Here is an 18,310-nt window from a genome sequence, read left to right on the forward strand (position 1 = left end):
CGGCGCGGGCTGTGAGGGGAGCGAGCGGCCCGGCCCGCGCCCAGCTCCCGCCCTGCGCTAACGCCGCTTCGGCGCGTGGCTAATTACTGAAACGGGGGTTTGTGCTAAACTCCGGGTCAGTGTTCGATGAATTGCTGAAATCGCATTTAGTGCTGAGCTCTGGGTTAGCGTTCAACGGATTGCTGAACCCGAATTTAGTGCTGAACTCTGGTTTAACTCTATGTTGAACTTAAAAGTTTAGGTCAAGCGGCCCCTCTAGAGTCAAAAGCGACAAATGAAGGGACTTTAATTAATGGATTCAGCCTTGGGAAGGATGGGAGACAAAGAACAGATGGTGAACAGCATCCTGTTGTCAAAGAAGCACTCCTCTGTTATCAAAGAAAGAAGCCTTCAGGTGAGGAGAGTTCTGGCCGCAAGAGGAGACAAGCTGATAAGGTATTGCAATCCACAGAAAATTAGCTGAAGATAGAACAAAAACAATTGTGCCATGGGAGACCGCCAGCTCTGGCACACACAGCGCCCCCCCCCCCCCCCCTCCCCGGACAGCAGGCAAAACCCTGCCTGGGGAGCATGAGTTTGTGAAAAGCTGCAGTAGTGCTATCTATCAGGGTGCACACTAATTTCCATTTGAAACGAGAAACTTTTAACCAACCCTGTGCGTGAATGACAATGAACATGCAGTGTACTATGAATACGCAAACACTTTACTGTATATAATGTGTACCCTCAAGCTGCTTGGTGTGCATGTTGGGAGGAAACAGCCCCCATGTGCCCAGTGCTGCAATAAACCATTGCCAACTCCCTGAACTATCATTTGGAGAGTTTTCCTGGTTATGATTTTCAGTAACACCAGCAGTCCCAGTGGGAGCAGGGAAAGGGCCACCTCTGGGTGCTCGAGGCAGGGAAGATGTTCCTGCAAGAAACTGGGTACAACACCCCAGCATGCCCGAGCTACCAGGTCACGCTGCACGCCCACATCACTTCACACTCTTCTGCAATTATACACCAATCACAACTTTTAATTGCTTTTCTTTCCCAACACAGGAGTAGCTATCCACGCGCCACACTCACCTTTTGACAAAGCATTTGTTTGGAATAAAATGCTAAAACATTTGAACTTGTGAAACAGCCCCCCAAATCACAGGCTACCAGTTTTCTTTGTAAAAATACCTGGCTTTGTTTAAACGCCACTCAAGAGAGTATTCATGTTGTACAGGTGAAAGAGCGGTAATTAATGAAGCAAGGTAAGAAAGTCTGCTTCAACAAAACAAGCATGCCACAAGCACACAGGCTTACCTTGTGGAGCTGCTTCACCCTTGCAGGAAGCAGACTGATCAACAGGGAACAGCACAAAGGGGACACAGCCTTGCTTTCTAAGGGCTCAGCCAGCCAACACAACCTCTCCAGGTTCTAAGACTCGGCCTAGTTTTATCTCCCCCCAGTGACATGAGTATCAGAAGTTCTGTGAAAATTCTGAAATACCCAGAAAAACGCAAGTCTTTTGTCCATCACCTGGCAGAAGCACTAAGAAGCACGACACAAAACAGTTAAGAGTTGAGGGGGGAAATTAAGGCTTTTCTAAGTTGCTTTTAATTTCAGCTTCAGAAAACATACTAATCATTCCAGAAATATTGACAACTAAGAGTGAACATTCAAAGTGACTCCAGTAGCATGAACATATGCAGCATTTCCTTCTGTCCACCTGTCTCTTTATTTTGGGTAACACACATGCACTCCACTCCCTCAGAAAATCTTTCTCTATGTGTTCTATAGATCTCTACAGGCTGAAGCTGACTTCGTGCGAAGCAGTGCCAGTGCTCATAATCTCAAACACATACACACACCCCTCTCTGAGGCACCCAAGACCCATGTCCCTCAGCCTTTCTTCTCACAGAATAGTTCATTGCCCCGAAACACTGGGAAAACAGCTGGTGGTAAAAAGGACTAGGGAGCCAGATGTGGAAGCAACAGCTTTCTTTCCAGTTGTCTTCCTTTGCAACAGCCTAAAGCTTCTGTATCCATCTTTATCCATATCTTCTGTACGGATCTGTCCCGCATAAGGAACTTCTGGCCCACAAAGATGAGTGTGTGCTCTCATTCCTGTCATTAAAACAATCTCTTAAGATTAAATGGAAGCAAAACCCTTTAAGAACACTGCTGTAATTCCAGACAATTATATTTGAATTAGTGTAAGGAATGGTCACCCGGAACAGTCAACAGAGTTAAATCCTCCTTAAACCAAGCAGCTCAAAGAGCTTACTTTGTTGTTAACACAAAGTTTACAAAACCAGATGCTAATAGCCCAAGTGCCAGAAAAGTACAACACATGGTTTTTCTAAAGGGATTATTTTAATGAATTGACACTTAGAGGATGTATCCACCTTGCTACCCCCTGCAGACCAAAGGTTAAATGCATTAAAGAGAGGCATACTTAAATCCTTTGACAGACTCTTCGCTGCAGAAAATTCCCACAGCAGACTAACCATTTCTTGCACTAGTACTAAAAAAATATTGAAGAAAATATTTCAAAGATTTCTACTTAGTAACAATATATAATTCTATTGCACCAGATAAAAAGATCCAAATAAAGCACTGTTGATATTTGAAACATTCACAGCATAGACATGTTTCACTTTATCATGTAGTTTTACAACTGCAGCACAAAATCTATTACTTCCCCATCACTTCACATCCAATGAAGTTCACGTACTCCGTGTAGCTTTGAAAAAGCTATTTAAATATTAAAGGGGACTTTCCATTTTACTTTTTTTTTTTTAAGAGGAAAACACAAGTTTTACTAAGTGAAAATCTTAATCCATTAAAAATAGTTTACAAAATTTGAAGACTGATTTATTTTACCAAAATAGGAAAAAGGGCTAACTAGCTACCAATCGAAGAATTTGGTTCCGTAAGTATGTGCATAGCTGGTTCATCAAGTCTCTGTTCTGTCCTTCAACCCAGTGCATTTCTACTAATACATCATTTCCTTCTTTCTTCACATTCATTAAACACTTAAAGAGAAAACATCTACTAGTTTCTTTGGGACTTTGTTCTTTTTCAACTGTCAGATTGCCAGCTTCCTCTGAAGGGCAAGGTTCCTCCTTTGCATTACTGGAACCTTTGCCAAGTGATGTTTCTCCCTGCTTTGCTTCCGTCTCCTCCTTCACGTGCTCACTATGTTCTTCTTTGGTAGCAGATTCTTCCGGTAGCTCATCACCTGCGGTCAAATGAACATCCTCATCAGGTGCCGTAAACTCTGTTTCAGAATCTTGAGTCTTGGGGTTTTCACAGTCCAAATTGTTGCTCACACTCTTCTGGCTGTTTTTTTCCTCTTCCATTGCTTGCAGAACACCTTCAGAAGCTCGAGGAAGTTCCCGTAATTGCCTTACTCTCTCTCGTTTCTTTCTCCTCAGATGAATCCAGGAGTTTTCAATGGCAGTCACAAACAAGCTAACTTCATCTTTTCCACAGGGAACACGTTTATGCTGAACCTATTGCAGAAAACAGCAGAAGTTCATACTATCTTCTTACAGTTATGCTTTCAAGTAGGACGTTGTTTTAACATAAAATACTGTACCTTCAGATCAGTTAGAATCTTCTCTACCCAGGCTCTAACCACAGCGATAGCTTCTACAGCATCCCAGCCCATAGCTGCAGCTTTGGCGGCTAACTCTTTGACTGTAGAAGCCAAGACCATAAATGTAATTGGTTTCCGGGGTTTTTCTAGTTTTCTTCTTTTAGAGGGAGGTGACTAGAAGAAAGAAAAAAAAAAAACCACATTACAAAGCTATGCAGTAGTAGTGAGATGACTTTTGTGCTCAGGAGACATGGGGGTTAAGACTATAATGTAAAGCCACTAAACAGTTTTAGACATGGCCCATGTTTCACTTCACTCCAAAGTTTTAGATGAAAAATGGCTAACAAATCATGCACTTTATGCTAGCCTGATGGACAGAGGGATGTTAATGTTCAGATGTTAGGCAAAAAGCTTCATTGGTTCCTTCAAACTATTGGTGCTCTGAAATGAGGAAGTGAAGCTGTAGAGGTCAAATGCTAATATCCATGTTTTGATCCAATTTCACTGAAGGTTTACTTGCATGTTCTATAAGGTTGGTTACTGTCTATACCTATCTTCAAGTATGTGTACATCTGGATCCAAAAAAGCAGTTGGCTCACATTAAGGTGAACAAGCTCCACTTACACTCACTTAGGCCAGTCTGAGCTAGATATGTTCATACTTATCTTGTAACAGAATCTATATGGTAAATTAAAACCAAGTTCTCAGAAGGAAGCTTAAAGTTCAAATCTAGCCCCAAATTTAGCATTTTTAATATTACTGAATTACTATTTGAAGTATGTTACAGATGACCCTTACTTTCACTGAAGCCCACAGAAAATTCCTACAGACTACTTCTTTCTTCCCTAAATGTAGGTCATTCATGTATCTCACGTAACAACTGCAAACAGACTGGCAGCCAGTTAAGAAATCCCACTGTCCACACAGCCCAGCACATGCAGCGCCCCAGTCTGAAGAACAGTTTGTTTCACAGTAGTTATAGCTCATTAGGCCACCCTCGCATAAGAGGCACAGACAACCACAAGCAAACCAGAATTAAGCTACTCACAGGTACTTGTACATCATCATAGAAACTCCATGCCAGCGCCCATCTCATGGTGCGTCCTTGACAGAACTCAGTATGAGTAACTTTAGGAACCTATGCAAAGAAGCCATACAAAACTTCATTCCATATTAATAAACAACATTGTTTTACAGCACACATTCTCAAATTTTAAAAAGGTACAGTTAGCACAAGAGTTATTGTCTCATGACAGAAATGGAGCTTCATTCTAACATGGCTCATCAACGTCAGGTCCACTTGGAGCTGGTCAGTGCCAAGCCTGGTACCAGCGCCCAGGATTTCCCATCTCTGTTCTGCCATGTCTGTGCCCTTTCAGAGCTTCCAGTTCAGAACACACAACACAACCCCTTTTTTGTGCCACAATCCAGCACACATTGGCACTCTGATTGTCAAAAAGCACATCCTTTCTCTTTGCTCAGAACCTGCTCCTGTTCCATGTTTGAATACTGAACCCATTGCTGTAGCAAAGGAACACAGAACAAAGACAAAAAAAGTTGGGAAACCAAACCGCTCACCTGTCTGCAGGTGGCAGAAATGTGCCCAGAAACACTTCTCTAGATTTGTCCAAAAAAATAAAGTTTGAACTTACACCGCCTTTAAATCTAAAACTCAGGTGTTAAGTGTTATCTAGTTCTTCCCCACACAGATGCCGTAAGGCATTTACACATGGTATGGATAATGTGCTAAATACTAGCAAGGATAAATTTCAACCATCCCACTCCACTCTCAATTATCACCAGCTCCAGAACATAAGCTCCAGGTCTGCACAGAAGGGAGCAGGGGGGAGGGGGGAATAACACGGACGACAGACAGAAATCTGCTACTTCTGAAAAATGCCTTCAAAAACAGAGAAGAAAAGGTGTATCTATCCTAGAACTTTCCTCACCTTTCGATTCCTAATTCTACCAAAATTTCCAATAAATACAGCAAATGTCAAGACAGTCTGGAGAACAAGTGGACTTTCAAGAACATCTATGCTGCATCCTAACCTGAACCACAACATAGCATGTGCTTGGTTACAATGAACATATTCCCAGCTTTGATACAACAAAGATTACAAACCTGAACAAAATGAAATTGATAATTTCAAGAAAAACACAATAGGAAACCTCAACTTTTCTATGCAAGGTTCACAAGGATTTCTCTTGCTTTACTAAGCCTAATGTGCAACAGTTCAAGGATAGGGAAGTTAGATACTTGAAATTCTGTGCCTAGCTCAGCATCTGCTTTTGGCATTGTGTTTACGGATTCTCTATAGACTGTACTTCGTATTTCTGGGAATTGATTTCACCATGCACTCTTTCCTTCCACTCTCCACCATGTATAAGGGCAGATCTCACAATCTTTTTCTTTGCATGGAAATGGAGAGGGTTATACTTGCTCCAGAAAGTCCTTTGCACAGCCTTCTTGCATGAGAATAGTAGCATAAGGTTCAATTTTACTTGGTGCCAGAATTGAACACAAACAAAACAATGCTGCCACTTAAATAATGCGACAATTTCTTTCACCAAACAAATTGCTAGATTTCATTAGCTCAGAGAAAAGAGCTGGATTTTTTTGATTTTTTTTTTTTTTTAACAACAGCCCTGTTAAGGCTATTTTAAAGCAAAAACCCTGTATGTTCTAGAATGGACAAAGACATGCTTCTACACACCATAAAGACCAACATAGGGAAACAGTATGTGCTACTTATCTATCAGCTTTGAATCTACAGTAATTAAATCTCAACTGCTTTGACAGCCTCCCTAACAAGGGATTTCAGTTTCTTCTTGCGAACAAAAACTCAGTAAAATAATTCAGTAACAATCACCCACATGCATCGGAACATAGTATATATTGCATGGAACATACACAGGATATACACGGACTATCTACAAACTCACCCCCTGGATTCGAAGCTCCTCTTTCAATGGTGCCAAACTGCATTTCTTCCCCAACATGCAACTGTACCATCTGCAAAGAACACATTAACAAAGTGTTTTACAAATACAAATCAATGGAAAATGGCCACTACCAGAAAGAACTACTTGGATCAGAAACCTGCAAGAACAAGAGATTTAAAAACCAAACAACAACAACAACAATCATGCTTTTAAACAGAGTGACTAGAACATAGTACAACATAAATCAGAACAGAAGGCCCAAAAACAGACTGGACAGGTGAATCTTCTTGAGTTTTTAGGAAATACATTGACTATTATTGAAACAGCACCTAAAAAAACAAGAATCTTGTTTCAAAGAGTGACTTCAGTTATGTGACAGATGTTACCCCTTACGATAATTCGTTTTCATTTCTCCACTTTCTTTGGAGAATGAATCAGAATAAAAAGGAATATTCAAAAGGAATATTCAACTACTGACAAGTATTTGTCCCTCAGAGGCACTGACTATGACTTCTGATCATTTGTAACTTGTTATCCAGGTTTCCATCACCGAACCCATATTTCATGAGAAAACAAACAGAGGAAAAAACAGAAAGAAATTTATTTTCCCACTTCTGGTGAAGCCTACCCTCCCACGCAGCTCTGTATCTTCAATTCCTCCAAACATTACACCTCTGTTCTTTATCTAAATTCCTACTCAATCTCCACAACCTCCTCTTCCATATTTATTTGATAACTGGATCCAAAAAGCTTATTTGTAAATATAATGTACTGAAGCATGAAAATTAGAGTTCCCAGTTATCAAGGCACACTTTCCTCAAGAGTATGCATCTAAACTGAAGGCAAGCACTTTAAATAACTTGCATATACAAACTATATATACTGTGTAAAAGAAAAATCAGTGGTATTAAGGGACAATTATTTAAATTTATTTCCTGCATAATGCAATACAGAATTTCATGCAGCGATACTTAAATGAAACCCCCAAAATTCTGACAAAACTAAACCACACATCTTTCCCAAAATTACAAAATACTGAACCTGCGACTTCTAGCTGAAGTGGGGATGAAGGTAAATAAGATCACCTCCTGGCCCAAGGGAGTCTCTATCTACTAACAGTTCATTCATCATGCCCTTTGGTAGTGTTGCCAAACCCTACCTCTAACAAAATGGGCAGCAGTATTTTAATTAAACTGTTCTCTGTAACAGATTCTCCAAGCTAGTTTATTCAAGAACATGAACCGAATTGTTCCTACCCCTCAAACACACAGAGCTTATTTTTCCCCAAGTATGACACACAGTTAGCACGTGGGTATGTTCTATGCCTTCAGCTATCAATGTATCAAATGAAGAGATACCCTCCTCTTTCCCAGGCGAGTAATACAGGCATGATGCATTCCTCATAATTCCACACCACCTTTTCAAGGCAGACTTCTTGCCTTCAAAGTAACATCAGTCAGTTCTCTACTACCTTGCCACTCCTTTCAAGGCTGTCAAACAGCAACTTACCCAAAGCAAGTTTCCCCTGGATCTACACATGCCATGCAGAACCAGAAACCATGCTGGTTGCTATTGCATTTCCAGAAGTCATCACAGATGCATCCCCTGCCCCCACCTTATAGAACCAATTAAGTCCTCAACTGTATACATGTGCAAAATTATCAGATCATAGTATTTTACATAGTACACCACATGGTTCTGTGCAAAACTACACTGGCGGAATAAAACCACTATCAAAAAGAAGGTGTACAAAGGATAAAAACATCCAGCTGTTAAGTAGAAGAACCTTTAAAATATATACATACATATACCATCTTCCTGACTTGCCTCCCCTGACCCACTGCATCCCTGACAAAATTCAGAACAACAGTTTCAGCTTCTATTTAGTTTTTAAAAATCACTAAATTTTAGGCACAAATAATAGCATACACAGCTAAAAGCTTGTCTACATCAAGTAGCCTAAAATAACATTTTACCTACAAACTATGACAGGAACACCAGTGATTTTCCAGTGTCCTCAATGGCACAAACAAGACTTCTAAAAAGTCTCAAAAGTTTAATTCTTCTGCCTTGTTAACTAGTTCTGAACATCAAAACCTCTATTTTATCACTCTGCCATACTATCTAACCCCTTTTTATATTTTCTAAGACTTGGAGTGTGACAAAGAAAGGAAGGACATTAAAAAAAAACCACACAACAAAAAAAATCACCAAGTTTCAAGGTTTGCAGAATTGCTACCTCTGCAAACCTTCTCAATACATTTCAATTCAAAGCACTACAAGATCGAAGCACTTCTAAGAGATGCAAATGCAGCTTTGCTTTGCCCTGTTTTTTCCAAAAACGGAATATATTCTTAATTTTTTCAGGCCTATTACTTGAAAACAAATGTTCTAAAGAAAAATTTCAGTATTAGACAGGTGAAGATGAGGTTCAAATGCAATGCTGTGTCTAGAAGGGTCTAAACAAAACAAAAGCAAAACACTTCTTGTATGTTCCAAAAGCAGGCTGCATTTCCTTTGTTTAGGGCACCGATGAAGCTGTGGTAATACATGCATAAAATTTTGGCAGCTATACTTCAGAAGCATATTTTTTAAAAGGAATCTCCCAGAAGAGCTAGAGGAATGATGTATAGCATTGGGGGAACAAAAGTCTGGCAGTCAGAAAGCTGAAGGTGTGCCATCTGTTTACCTTGTTCAAAAGAAGGTCTCACTATGGTTTTTATTGCAGCTTATGTTCAGCCAAGACAGCATTCAGTACAACAGTGCCCTTTAGCAGGCAAAGCTGCAAGTTACCAAAATTCAGCCAGGAAGAGCTAGAAACTTTTAGGCAATGAACAGGTAACTGGCCAATGTCATAAGCCCTCCCCCATCCCCTAAGCCCTTCAGAAGCAACCCTGATTGCCTTTAGCAAGTATGTGTGCTAATCTAGCTGCAAGCTACAAGTGTCACTCGCACAGGCTATTTTTGCCTTCTGCCTTTAAACACCTCAAACAACGAGTTGTAATTGTTTGATGCTAAGGGACAACTAATTTTACATAAACTGAGACTAATTAGTTACTGATGTGTATGTATCATTAAACAAACCAGACACCACTGGACTACAGCTGCATTCCTTACTTAAAATATTATTTTCACATAATTTCTGCTGAAGAAGCAGATAAAAGGTGGGTTGTTTTTTTAAACTGGAACAAAGCACTTACCGTAACCTCTTTTTAAGTTGTAGACTATCATGAATAATTCTTTTGACAAATTCAAGTTCTCCCCCCTCTGCCATGATTTCTGTGATCCCTCCTGTATTTACAGAACTTGGAGGGGGACGCCGTGGATTTCGAGAATTTACTCCCTGGATAAAAAAGAACATTTGAGATGAACATTTAATGAAATGTTAGGCTGCTTTGTATGCTGCTTCCTGCCTCAATCTTTAGTGGGTAGCAAGCGTCATCACCTTGTCATCCTACCCCCATCAGAACAAAGATACACTCAAAATGAGCATAACTGAGTGAATCCCTCAGACCTAGGTAAATGACTTATCACACATCAGTATCCTGGTAATACGAAATATGTGGTTTAAATACATGTAGACATGCTGGTTTCATGCATCTACACAATTACAATCTGTAGTGTTTCATTTCAACACTTAAATCTACCGCCCTGTATTACAGAGTTAAGTTTCTGATTTATATTAAGTATTCAGGGGGTATTGCAAGAACTGTTCTGAGCCATATGGTATTCCTAAATCACTGTGGAAATGAAAAATACAGACAGGCATGATGCCAGAAACTAATTCCTCTGCACCACTGTTATGCAATGGGCACTTGATTTCAGATATACTAGCTGTCTACTTTCCAAAGTAATTCTCTAAGACAGCAAGAAGTTATGAAAAAAATCTAGAGGTCATCCTCCACTTCAGGAAGGGTAACAGTTAAGTTTTTCAGAACTCCTTTGGGGCTGGAGACAGAGAAGGTTTAAATGCTATTTCATCCCAATTTGGGATTTTCCACACGTTTCCCAAGGGAGGAGGTTAAATTGTGGCTACCCTCCCACTCACTGAAGGCTGAAGTAGACAGAACACAGTTTGTTGGCTTACTTTCGCTTCTAATTGGTTGGCAAAAAAGGGGGGGTTGCACATGCAGAAATCATAAACAATCTCAGATTCTTCTTTCAGCGCATCCATTAGAAGTGTCTTCTGTGGTACCTTAACCACTAAGAGAGAACAGGAATTTGGTTAGCAAGGAACTTCACACTGCGGATGGCATGCCATTTACCTTTCAGTGTTTCTTGAAACAATACATTGTATAAAATCTGTACTTTCTAAACAGTACTTTCTACCAAAAGAATGTAAGTTATCAGTATACAAATTAAGACTTTGGGTTAAAGATTAGCATTATCTTTTACATTTATACACAGTAGTAGCATTACATAAGCCAGTTTAAAACAATAGGAAATACCTGAGCTATACTGAGTTCTCTGATGCAACTACAAATACACTTCAAGCACTTCCAAATATTAACAGAAGTGTCAGTTAATCACTCCACAGGCTCCTCAGAGATAAAGAAACACCAGTCTCTTTTTTTTTTTTTTTTTTTTAGATTTGGAATTCTAGAATGGTACTTAAGAAAACGTAGTTTGTTTTTTCCAGAGTGTAAAGCTAAGAAAAACAAAGACTAAGATAAAACTATCTTCACTGAAGTTACACAGCAACAAGATTAGCTTTACACCTAATCTTAAAATAAAATAGAATTACTATGTTAGCAGTACTATGCATCCTGCACAGGAACTGCAGTCTTACACGATTTAAGAGAATCACAACAAAAGAAAAAGACTAGAGTTCCTTTAGAACAAAATTTCTGCTTACTAGGGTCCACCAACTTATTATTACCCATCACAAGGATCAAGGCAAACATCCCAGGTAGATCTCCACTGTCTTTCCCCAAAGGCTACATAATTCCCTTGGAAACCGTGGTAAAGTCCTGTCACAAATCTGAAGGCTACAGGAACCCCAGCCCAAGGAGCAGAAATTCAAATATGGGTGTATAAAGATTATCACAAGAAGGACTTCTTGCAGACTTTACCAGTCCTGCAAATCACAGGTAATGCACACAGAACAAAGATATTTAGCATGGAGGCAGAAGGCATGCCTCTCTTCCTAAGAGTAACTATTACAATCATCATCCTAAGAAAACAAAACTGTTCGGGTAGCAGGCAATTAAAAGTCCAGGTTATATACAGCAAGAAGAACACCCAGAACACCCACTAACTTCAAAGCTGCAGTTCTGTAAGTCACAAGTATTTTACAGTACAGAATTTCATACTCAAGAGATGAATATATTTAAAACCTATGAGAATAGAAGGATAGTTAATTTTAAAAATATATAAACACATTGCTCCCTGTTTTACAATCTTAATTTTCTGAATTGAACATTTACCATTTCTTCCATTAAGTTGCTCACATTTAAAATTGTTGACATTAAAGTGTGGTGCTTTCTTATCTCTGTATATATCTGCTCCCCTGCTTCCCTTATAACATTAAAAAATGGTATACTAATAAAATTAGTAATTACTAAATAAAAATTATTAATTACAATTATACATTACAATCAGAGCCAAAAGTTCTTCAGCCAGGCACTACATCAGCTGGACTGACAGTTTTCAGGTCACACTCTTTCAGGAAATCACTGCACGTCTCCAGAAGTTTCTCAGTGCATACTTTTGGCACTGAGGTGTAACAGCAGTTGCTGCTGTACACAGATGAGACATTTACTTATATAAACACTCTGAAATATCCAGCCCACAGTTATTAAGAGTATTTCACTGCCATTCTTGTTAGCAATACCCCTTTTCAATTTGGGGGTGCGGTGGGGGGAAGGGGAACCACAGAATTAGTTTTTATAGTAGAGACAGCAGACAACAGGGCTAAGATGAACAGAACTCTGTAAAAATATTATGTTAATCTGAGAAGTAACTCATGGTCTGCTGAACACACTTTCTAAAATTACTGTAAAGTTACTTAGAAGATGACATCAAAGAATACCACATTGCACCTACACAGCTAGCTTAATTGACATAGCTTTTATTGACAGTATGTAATTTTATTTGGAAATAAGAGAGCAAATCAACAGAAAGCAAACAACATAATAATCATGTTGCAGAGCAAGCCTACATTACCTTGCAAGCAGTTTAAAAATTTCCAGAGTCCAAGTTGTTGAAAATCTCTTAACTTCAAATTACATACAGGGTACTGATATTGTGGGGGTTTAATATTTTTTTTTTTAAATACCAGCAGACAAATCCTGGCCATTATCCCATTCCAGTAAAATAGATACATAACTCTGAACACCACATAATATTTTTTTTAGCATTTACAATCAGTTCCCAAGTTTATCAGTTTCTGTTTTGCATGTACAGGAGAGTCCCTTTGGAAGAAAGTTACTGCAAGCAATATTTCACAGTCAGCCAAAAAACATTATTTTTTTTCCCTCTGGGAAAACAGAAGCTATGATGCAATTAGTAAATCATCACTGCATTACTGCTGGTTCTAGTACCACTGAATTATATTTTTTCAATTGAAGTTAGAAGAACAAGGGCTATATTCCAACCTGATCTCCAAATGAAGCTATTTGGCAAAAATTTCAAGACAGACTCTTAGACCACGACAAAAATCATGGTGGTTTTCTTGGTTATTTTTTTTTTTAAAAAACAGAGGTACAGAAAGATCTGTAATCTGACTCCAAAATGCCTTGCTAAACAAGTTATTAGCTACACTAGTATACTCCGCTCTAGCTAAACAATTCAGGCCCAGGAGTTAAAAAGTGGCAGGGAGGATCATTCCGAGGCAGCATCTGGCTAGGGTTACCACCAGTGGTACTCCCTTGGCCCATGGCTCTACCCACCAGCAATCTGTCATTTACTCCAGCTTATGCCCTTTGGCACTACATGATGCATTTTTCTTTCCCACAGCTTTTCCCAGTATAGTGAAACACCATCACACCACTAAAAATGCAGCAGTAACAGAAAACTGTCATTGCTCTCCACATCAAGTTACAGATCTTCAAAAGACTGACATGGAGGACAGACCAAGACGACGATGACATACTCCCAACATACTTTGGATACTTCAAAAATCCAGCAGAAGTTTTTATTTCAGAGCTGAATAACAGACCTGGCTTTTTAGTATAACAAGTTCCTACAGAAAATTTTCCAAGCTCAGCAGACCAAGCCTGGCATACTGCTACCAGCAGCACAGGCGGTGTTAGGACCTCATTCAGGAACGAGAAGGACGGACCCTGTACAAGATCCATATATGTGCCGCGTCATGTAAATCATCTGAGGGGAGCGTTCCAGGTCTCCTAGCAGCAGAAACAGCACAACTACTTAAGAAATACTTCAGTAACAAAGAGGAGAGGGGGAGAGAGAGAGACGCTCCAGGGTGAAGTTTAACTTTCAGATTTTTGTAAGGAAGAACAGTTCTCTATCCATCCATCCCATTCTAGACAAGCTTCTGACTTAAGCATGCATGGGCCTTCGCAAACATTCTGCTCCAGTAAAAACAACTGAGCACGTATTTGGCAGGAATACAGATCCTGATACATCACCGAACGCGGCAATAAATACATCACAACATTTGTATGCTACTAAATACCTTATCACATCATACCTTTTATAAGATCAGACAAATTATTCTGTTCCACATTCTTCTTGGCATAATTGAAGCACATATCATCAACTTCTGTTGCAAGAAAATACCAGCCATTCAAAGTTGCTCCAAGTAATGGGTATATGCAAGATGCCCCTGTCCCTGAAAAAGTGAAAAGCAAAACAAGATTCTGGTATTATACACAGTGTAGCTACTAAATATGTACTTTTTACAACAAAGAATTAATTTCAAGAAAGTGTTGATTGCTGATCATCTACAGCTCAGTTCTTTATTGAATGCTATTTTCTTAATTGCAGACCATTGTCAAATATGCACTTTTAATAAAATAAATAATTTAACAATCTGGAATAAGTTTTCTACTGTCAACTTTTTGTATTTTTCTGTATGACAGTGATTAATTTACATAGTGAAAGCCAAATATGTTCCGGTTTTACTGAAAAAAAAAAAAATACCCTATCACAAATACATTTTTCTATTATCTACAACATATACTTTACTTTGAGGCATATAGCAACCAGAAAAAAAAAAAAAAATCTGTTCCATCAGACTGTCTCTCCCTAATGCCCAAAATGATCAAACAGAGGTACCAATTAAGATATCTAAAAAGGTAGACAGACAGATAAAAACTTGGTAACAAAGAGAAAGATATGGTAGCACAAAATAATTCCTTCTCATAATTATGGCATATCTAGGTGATCGAATTAATGATGATGGTCAAATTTAGGATTAGAGGAAATGTATACTAGAAAAAGGAAAGATATCTCACCACCACAAAACTTGAGTTCAGAGATGTATCAAGAGACTATACTGTTATACCAACTTACTGAAACACAAATAACAATGTGTCAGTACATAAAAGCATGCAGTTATTTCTTGTACTCCTGTAAAGGTCACTGCAAACTCAAACTTAAGATTTTGCCGCATTTAGAGTAGCTAAAGGATCTGTCTCATAGAAATTGTTTCCAAAAATGAAAGCTAATATCGAATACATAGAAGCTGGTAACAAGTTTAAGCTACAAAAGGAAAGCAGCTGTGCAGGCACTACCTGATGATACAAGCTTTGTGTCCATCATGCATCCAGCTGAAAATACAGGCCTATAGATTTCTGGAGATCAAAAATTCCATTAAAGAAAAAAAAAAGTCATGCTAGCAATCCCTAAGAAAACAGTAATGTAAAAACTGGCACAGTAACTGAGATTACCGAACCCAGTCTTTGAGGAAGTCAGTAACTTGACTGAGTTGAAGTTACTTACATTAAAAAATGTCACACATTAAAACCTAAGTTAGAAAGGAAATTCCAGCTTCTTTCAATTTCATTATGAGTTTACCTCAGCACAAAAAACAATCTTCAAAACAAGTCTTTGAAATCATAAAGGAAGATTCTATTGACAAAAATAAAAGATGTAAACTAAATTCAAACATACTATTGCAGGTGCCTTTTAAATAATTCATATAGAATCACCAAAAAATTAGAATCCAAATGCCGGTTTTATTATCCATACGTAGAAGGAAGAAACTATATTCTACAAAGCCTACCTTTTTGTTAATTTCAAATGAAAGCCAAATCATTGTATCAGCATACATCTTATAAATTCACACCTCTACTGAGTAATGTTTACATTAATGTGCTGCATAATCCAGATATTGCCCAGATATTATCCAATAATCCAGATACTGAAACTGAACAAACTGCACTGGACGATATCATCCATCTGCAGATGCTTAGTCCAGTTTTAAAAATACTTTGTTTTCAAAAACAGAAAGCAAGTCTTTGGTCATCTGCAACCAAAATACAACTTTGCTAATATTTGTCCTGGTTTCTAATTAAGCCTCCTTTATCACCTAGGTCATGAAAACAGCTGCATAGAAAAAGAAACAACCAAAGTTTAAAAAAGACTGCTCATTCATCTATCAAATATGCCTGAAGCAACAGAAAAGATCTTATTCAAAAGAAAGCTAGAAAATATTGCTATGTAACTCACAAACCTCTCTTGCGCAGACATCGAAAAGCAAAATTAACAGATTGCCAACACAACATAATTACTAGTTAGAAGACTGAGAAGAAACAACATAATTTTTATTTTAAACTCCTCTAGAATGACATCTTTGCCTCTGTTATTAGTGGCATGATTTTTGTGTATCACACAAAGCTACACTCAAGAGAGGCCAAGGCCACGGCCACAAAATGCCACAGAATTGCCAGCTGTGGCCATGCCTCTGTGTGTGCAGAGAGCTCCCACCACCAAGAAGCCAAATGAAATACCCCTGCAGTCAGGCTGCCCGTCCCACCACAGAGCGCACAGCTCAGATTATTTTTTTTTACTTCTCAAACTTCCCGTTTTACTATAGATGCGTTATGATTTTATCAGCTGGTCTCACTGACGTTAAATAACAAATCAAACGTTCTGGTTTTCCAAGTACCGATGTCGATGCCTCGCCTGAGGACTTGCTTGCCAGCATCCTGGTGCCCGATGAGATCCTCCACCCAGTGGATGTAGTTCAGCCTCAGGGGAACGGTGGGAATCAGCCTCTCCACCGGGATGTCAATCGCCAGGCCGAAATCCTCCTTCAGCAGGGTGCACGTCAGGGCTCTCACCGCCTCAGGGTCCTTGAAATTCAGGCTGCAAAGAGACCAGCAGCGGTTACGGCCACCGGCGCTCCCACCCGCCACAGCCCTAGGGCGGACACGGGCCAGGCGCTCGGCAGGCGGCGGGAGCCGCCCCACAGCCCCCGGGCGCGGCCTGGCCCGGCCGGGCCTAGCCCGGCCCTCCCTCCGCGCCGGCCCTACCTCACCCTGCCGGTGAGGGTGGTCTGTACGTGCTGCTGGAACTCGGGGTACTTGGCGGCCAAGTAGGCGAAGTCAGGCGGCTTGTCCTTGTAGCGGTTGCGCGCGTGCATGGACTTGTTAAGGGCCATGGCGCCCCGCGCTGCCCACGGGCGCTGCCCGCCGCCCCCCTCCCCCCTCCCCGCTCCCGGCGCGCACCGCGGCGCCTCGGGCCGTACCAAGCCGCAATGGGGGAAGGGGGGCACGGGCGAGGCGCCGGCCCGGCCCCGCCCCGCCTAAACCATCGCCCACCGCCGTGACAGGGGGGCGGCGCGTCAGGGCAGCGTGAGGGAATCGGCCCGGTAGAGGCGCGGCCGGCGTATTTTATAACCTACAGGTTTTATATACGGGCATCTTGGCTTCAGAGTTAGATAGTCAGTGAGTAATAAAGATAAAAATACAAAATCCCTCTGAAAGACTTCGTTTCCCCCGCCTGGCTGCCCCAGGCCCAGGCCCCTTCCTCACCCTGAGGGATCCCAAATCCCCTCGAAACGCCTCATAAACGTGAGGTTCTATAAAACTGTTGCATGAAAGCACCGACAGCTGCAGCTTGTGGCCTGCCTTGCACTCCGAGCTTTAAAATACCTGGATTTTAAAAGCTGGTTTACACGGTTTGATGTGGGGAGTTCAAAACAACAACAACAAAAAAAAAGGCTGAGCTATCATACCCGAAGATTCCTGAGAACTTCCCTGCTTTAAGCACACTTTCACACCTACAGTATGTACCTCTAGTTGTACTGCAGCGCTTGCTGAACATAAATCAGGAAAGAAAGGCAAAGTGTATTACAGTGAGCTTTGTACTGTCTCTTTTTTCTTTTTTAAACCAATTTGCCTCAATTAAAATAGTACATAGGCACAGCAAAACAAAGCCTTAAACTGCAAATTAAAACTGACTTCAGCTCCTGGCTTTGTCGCTGTCGTGAATGTCCAAGTCTCCTCACTGGAGTAAGCACATTGTTACTGCCTTAACACAGTGCTTTGGTTCCCCAGGCAAAATCAGGCTTCTGTAAGTAAAAATCTATTACTATTCTTTTGTTTAAAGATATTCTTCTCTTTAAAAAGCCAAATACAAATCAAAATTATTCATTGTATAGTGATTAAAATTCACTTTAAAGACGCTAGCATCCCCTCTGACTCTTGAATTACCTGCGACCTGCAACCAGATTTAATTTAAGTCCTACTTACTGCCCTCAGCCAGCTTCCTGTGACTTGAGGGCAGCTAAGCTGTATACACTAAAGTTCGTAAAACTTGGGTTTTTTTAAAAAAAAATTCATCAGACCATCAAGCCAGCCACTCTTGCCACTTCTG

At 40.2% G+C, this 18,310-nt stretch overlaps 1 protein-coding gene across 2 annotated transcripts; it reads right to left on the minus strand.

Annotated features, from left to right (window-relative positions):
- Positions 1–1,567: 1,567 nt before the first annotated feature.
- On the minus strand, positions 1,568–17,156 carry METTL16 (methyltransferase like 16). Of its 2 annotated transcripts, XM_037389242.1 has the most exons (9): positions 16,966–17,156; positions 16,599–16,798; positions 14,178–14,318; positions 10,611–10,726; positions 9,724–9,866; positions 6,524–6,593; positions 4,626–4,715; positions 3,578–3,751; positions 1,568–3,491 (listed from the first exon to the last, which is right to left on the minus strand). In XM_037389242.1, exons 1-9 carry the CDS (start codon positions 17,091–17,093, stop codon positions 2,877–2,879), a joined length of 1,677 nt encoding a protein of 558 aa, XP_037245139.1. In that variant the 5' UTR covers positions 17,094–17,156; the 3' UTR covers positions 1,568–2,876. The 2 variants fall into 2 exon arrangements, with proteins under 2 accessions (XP_037245139.1, XP_037245140.1); XM_037389243.1 differs by lacking the exons at positions 16,599–16,798; positions 16,966–17,156 and adding an exon at positions 15,223–15,591 and having other exon boundaries at positions 2,877–3,491.
- Positions 17,157–18,310: the final 1,154 nt, after the last annotated feature.

This window comes from Falco rusticolus, chromosome 5, assembly GCF_015220075.1.
Source record: "Falco rusticolus isolate bFalRus1 chromosome 5, bFalRus1.pri, whole genome shotgun sequence".
Lineage (NCBI taxonomy): Eukaryota > Metazoa > Chordata > Aves > Falconiformes > Falconidae > Falco > Falco rusticolus.